General features: G+C 34.0%; 1 protein-coding gene across 2 annotated transcripts in view; it reads left to right on the top strand.

Moving 5' to 3' along the window:
- The first annotated feature begins 1,932 nt into the window (after positions 1-1,932).
- Positions 1,933-6,000, top strand: part of LOC121739238 (transmembrane protein 64) — a 38,176-nt gene continuing 34,108 nt past the window's right edge. For both annotated transcript variants that reach the window (XM_042131593.1, XM_042131592.1), the window contains exon 1: positions 1,933-2,736. In XM_042131593.1, the coding sequence (XP_041987527.1) occupies positions 2,197-2,736 (540 nt within the window). In that variant the 5' untranslated portion in view covers positions 1,933-2,196. The remainder of the gene's footprint in view (positions 2,737-6,000) is intronic.

Here is a 6,000-nt window from a genome sequence, read left to right as displayed (position 1 = left end):
AAAGCGAGAACATCGGTAAGTCAGAGTCTAATGATATTTCTAGTACTTTAAGGTGTTATGGATGTGGCCAGCAAGGAGTAGTAAAGTCAAAATGTAAAGTCTGTTCGAACACACAGAGAGCTGGTTCGAAACCAGCTGATTTCAACACTTTTTCGTGCGATATCGATTTGTCAAATACTTCTTTAAGTACGGTCCCGAGCGAGAATAGTGTGAGTTCAAACTCACAAAATCTGGGGGCACGGCAGTGCCTCCGCCAAGTCGAGCACGATATATTTTTGAATCATAATAATCGCCCTTGCAATTTACTTTCGAGTAATGTTTATTGCGACGGCGATGACAAAGCCGCTTTTATAATAAATAATTCCAATGTAAAGGAATCCGAGGCTTATGATATTGATGCGACATCACTTCCCACCGTATGTATTAATGTTGCAAATCGCGAAGGAGTGGCTATTATTGATACCGGCGCAACTCATTCTATAGCTAGTACTAAGCTGTACTCCGTGTTAGTTGAACAGGGTGTTCGATTTAAGGAGACAGAGCGCACAATAGGATTGGCTGATGGAACGCATAGTAAAAGAAGAGTACTTACCGCTGATGTAAAAGTCACTATTGGAAATCGCGATGCAATTATTGAGGACCTGCTTGTCTTACCAGGAGCCTCAACTAGGACGTTGTTAGGACGTAAATTTGTTAAAGAGGCTAATATTATCCTCGACATTCCGCACGATGTATGGTATTTTAGGGATAAACCGGATCAGACTTTTGATTTCGTTAAGTCTTATTTCCTTATCAGTCCCGAGCCGATCGCGGACTGCAGTGGATACGGTTTGGGAGCGGCTTTAATGCAGGGGGAGAATCAGGTAAAAGATCCGCATATTAGGAAAATATTAGAAGACATTAAATCCGAAGATCCAATCCGTCGTAGACTATGGACGGATAAAGGTCAAACTTATTTTGTGCCAGAGAGGAATAGCCCTTATAAAATAAACAAAATAATAAATACCTATGAGTTGGGTAGTTTCAGTAATGGCACCTCCATAGGCGAATATCACGCGACACGCCTTACCCCATTTGTTAGTCCCATCCAAACTCCTCTAAAGGACAAGCGCAAACGTGGACGGCCACGAAAGGGTCCTATCCCAAACGCGGGGACGTCAGGTTCGGGATAGAGGGGGAGGATGTAGCGGGAGGATGTAGCGAGAGTAGGCAACACAGTCGGGTGACGGTTGCTAGGCGACGGACTGTGAGGGATCGGAACTTGGTTCTTGGCGATATTGTATGTTTTGTAACCATTTCTAATTTACACTTTGTGGATTCTGTGGTAATAAACGATTGCACTGCATTACATCCACTAATTTACAATTTTTGAAAGAGTTGCTACAAAATAATTTTCACTAACTGAAAATCGAACTTTGAGTTTTAAACTTCTTCGTCTTTTTATCAACCAATCACAGTCGATCTTGCTTAAAAATTGTACAGATTATCCAACTTACTTTAGGTGCTACGTTTAAATTTGGAACCCAATTTTTTTTCTGTTCGAAAGTTTCAATTTTAAGTCAATGTCAATATTGACATTGACTTAAAAGTCTTTTCACTAATTACGTTTAGGAGCAAAAATAAAAACCAAAGGGAGCAGTCCGTGATTAAGTCGGACAATTTATATTTATATATTTAAGTCTTAATCATAAATCACGAGACGTTTCTAGTCTCTTATTCAATCCTTAACACACTTTATAATATAGTATTTGAACGTAAATTTTTTTTAATAATTTTTCCAATAGCATAGTCGAGGTCATGTATGAGTTATGACGTATGGGCTATGGCTCGGACTTGTCCGATAGTACATCGATTTGTTTTTATTGGTATTAACATAAAAAAGTAAATGTCAGTGTCAACTGTCATATGACAGCTGTCACATTTGTAGTTCGTCGCTGTTCCACGGATTTCAGAATTTGGATTTGCTTGCTCGGAATTATTCGATAGTACAAAAATTGCTGTGAGTTGGATAATCGTGTTCGAGCGTAGCACGCATGTCGAGTTTTAGCCAAAATATCGTATTCACGGTCAATCAGCCGTCTTGAGTTTTCGCTCCGCGCGAGATAAACAAACGGGAATGTAGGCCATGGCGAAAATCTTACTCTATTTAAATTCGCAAAGTGTTGAGTGTACAGTGTTTTTGAATTAAATATAATAATGGAAATAGTGGACGTAGAAGACGGCCAGCCTGATGTTACAGCAACGACGAGAAAGAAGAGTTTATGGGCTAAAATAAATAACAGGACGACATACAGTTACTTGTTCAACATAGTCGTGTCGATTTTGATTTTAACATGTTTGATTTTCGCCCTGTATTTTTTTAAGGAGTATTTAAAGACGATCTTGTATTGGGTAGACGCGCAGGACCCTAAGATAATATTTTTGCTGTTCATGGGACTGTTTTTGATAGTGAGTTTTCCAGTGACTATTGGCTATCTAGTGTTAATTATAACTAGTGGTTACTTGTTCGGTATTATCAAGGGTTTGGGTACAGTGGTAGTGAGTGCGAACTTCGGTGTGGCAGTGGCCCATTTCACTCTAAAGATGATGAGGAGCTACTTGCCCCTTGATAGACTTTTGAAGAATGAAACTGCAAGAGCACTCCTCAAAGTGATCTCTGGACCTCAAGCATTCAAGATCGTGTTTTTCGCAAGACTGACCCCAATACCTTTTGGTCTACAGAACACAATATTTGCAGTAAGTTTTTTTTCTGATTAGAAATACTGTATAAGTACTTACTATTAAATTCACTTGGAGCAGAAAGCTTCATATTTTGCCATCCAGCATCTTAGAGTCTACAAAGATTCTAATAAGCAGGGCTAGGAAACCGGTTGCAGAACAAAACCGGTTTTGGTCATTGACCCCAAACCGAAATCGATTTTGGTTAAAGGTTGCACTTAAATGGTAAAAACCGGTAAACGCAGAATACCGGTTTTTCTTTAATTTCGGTTTTGGTATTGAAAATTAACCGGTAATTTGCCGCGCGCGACGTTGCCACACCGTGCGCAAGCGAAAAGTAAGATTTTGCATCAAGGTATAAGATGGTTGAGAAGGTGCTGACAGAACTGATTCCTTATAGATACAAGTTTGGGGGTTTCAGCAGTTTCAGTTGTTTTAAGAACGGAAAGTATATGTTAATGTGCAAATTATATTCATCAGAATTCAGTAATAGTAATGGACATTGAAATTACTATGTAGTATGTGGGCATTTTCAAAAAAACGTGTACCCTTGCAAAAATATGTCTATATTTTTTAAGGTCATTTATTTACCTTTATTTGAATGTCATATACAAGGAAAAATATTGAACTAATGGAATAAGTTAAAAAGAACGCTGAAAACGTTATATTATTCTGATATTATTGAAACAAAATCGAATTTTCGACGAAACAGATTCCGTTGTGCGACTAAATGTAAAATATAATTTAATACAAAAAAATACAGCAATAAATGGATCTCTTCGTTAATTTAATCTAGTGAAATGCATCTTTAATTGTTTATTAAAAAAAATGTAGATAATTTCAAGGATCAACAAGAGTAGCAATTATTTTTAATCCATTGTGTGACTATGTGACCTACCCACTAGCTAATTTTTCATTTTTTTACATGAGTAAGTAATATTTAACATATTTAAAGAAGTTTTTATAACACAAAAACCTTTTATTTAAACATTTTTATTGTTGCACTACTTATAAAAGTAAAAAATACTTTGATTTCATAGATTTAACTTCATTAATTAGAGGGACGAACATCTCATAATCATAAAGATGTGTTCACATTTCTACGAATTCCTAAGTTATTAATGACATCGGATTATATGCACGATCAAAGTGCCGAAATATCCATGCAAATATGCACGAAAAATGGTCGAAATATGCACAAAATATGCACAATCAAAAGTCATTTAATATTAAATTTATTTTTTTTAAGACTTTTCCGGTAGTGACATTAATAAAAGCGCCAATTTTTATAATTTCATAAAATCCAGGATTTTTAATTTCTTGAAATAAAGACTTTTTATTTATTTATTATACGCCAATAATAATTTTCTACCAACATTTTCCGATTGCAATCTTAATGCCCATGGAAGTTAAACTACCGAAATATGCACTATCAACGAAAAATTGCCAAAATATGCACTATCGCCTAAAAAGTGACATTATATGCATTTGCATATGCAAGTATGCAAATGCATATAATCCGATGTCTAGTTATTATAAATCTAAAAATATCAATGACACAAAATGATTTTCAACTTTACTGATAGAAAAGTAGTGGAAATAAAATCAAAATTATTTAAAAAATAAAACTTTTAGGTACTTAAATTTTAAATATTTGTTATTGTTAAGTAAAGGCGACGCCTTGATAATTTGGCTGTAGCGATATCGATTTTTCAATGACTAAAGCTAAGAAATTAAAGTTCATTGTCAGTATTTATCATGTCTTTGTCTTTGATTTACTCATAGCATAACACGATTGGTCAACTTTTATAACACAGAATAATCAATCAAATAGACCTGTGTAAAAAAAAAAGGAGTCCTATTTTTCCCTACAGAGGAGAGTGATTTAAGCTTCCAAAAATGTACATGGATTGGTTCAAGCATACACTTTAATTTGCCCATAGCTTATATGAAATGTATTTATGGTTTTTAAATTACGCGACAAAACTATTTTGTCGCTTACGCCCTTTCCATTTTTTGCTGTTCCATTGCTTGTTTTCTGTGAGAGGCCGGGCCGGCCTTTCATAGAAAACTAGCAATCTAAAACATATCCAAAACGGTTTTTTACTTTAACGCGGCGTCACCTTAACACATAAGTAATAAAAAATATATTTGTACGTTAATCGTACCAGTTTAAAAATCACCAATTTTCTTAATAAAATCTGTGAATAAAAAAATAATTTATTTAAAATGTGAACTAAGCCTTATGCTTTCCGCCTGTTGTGACTTGTCCGTTCCATTATATGTGACCATACGAAAAGTCACAAGTCGGAAGTCACGTAATATTACTTTCTTTTACTTTTAAAGTGTTTGTAAATAACCGATAATAGTTATCACAATTTCATTTTTTTTACTAAATACTAAGCTAATTTTGCAATGTGTTAACAGTAAAAACAGTTGGAGAAAGTATAATAATGCTTACAAAATATGGTCACTTATCTGAACAAATAAACCGTTCCTGAAGAACCACCCAACCTGCGTCCGCGTCTTGTAGCAGATTTTTAACTGCTAAATTCAAATTGAAGTTTCTCGATGTACAATGACATATAGTGCTATCATTTAGTGCCGAAAATATTTTTGTAGTATGTTTATAAAACTAAAAAAAACGGTCACTAAACCGAACATTCCGGCCGGGTTGTTTTTTCATGATTATAATTTTAATTAATTTGTAGTTAAATTATGTTAGATTTTTCAATAACAAGACATTCAATTGATACATTAAGTATTTAGGAATCTAACATATGTTTTTTAAGTAACTTACTTTAAGAAAAAAAATAGTTATTAAAGATTTTGTTACAACTTCTGGGAAGGGGACAGGTGAATTTAATAGGTTTCGGTACTTAAAAACCCTTATAAATCTCATACTAAATAAAATTTTATACAAACGTGAATGTATTTTAATAAAAGAAAACTTGTTTTTGCTCCTACATTAAAATTACAAAATGTAAGTATGTAATTTTTTACAAATAATCTGTAGCGAAGTCAAGGGACAAGGTAAAAACCAGGGGTACACATTTTTTTGAAAATGCCCATGTATGTGTGCTGTAGGATGAATATTATGATTTATGCCTGTTATCGGCAACCATCTCGTTTCAGACAATTTTGATTTTTACAAAATGATTATACAGATTTTAATAGGTAATTAGTTTTCTATTAGATATTTAACAACTATCAGTTAAAAAAATTTGTGTTTATTTTTAATTTTACTCGACTTCAAAAGTGTATTTGTTTTATAGTCTAAGT

This window comes from Aricia agestis, chromosome Z (assembly GCF_905147365.1).
Source record: "Aricia agestis chromosome Z, ilAriAges1.1, whole genome shotgun sequence".
NCBI classification, from domain to species: domain Eukaryota; kingdom Metazoa; phylum Arthropoda; class Insecta; order Lepidoptera; family Lycaenidae; genus Aricia; species Aricia agestis.
Note: the sequence above shows the minus strand (reverse complement) of the source record. Positions and strands in the feature narration are given on the sequence as shown.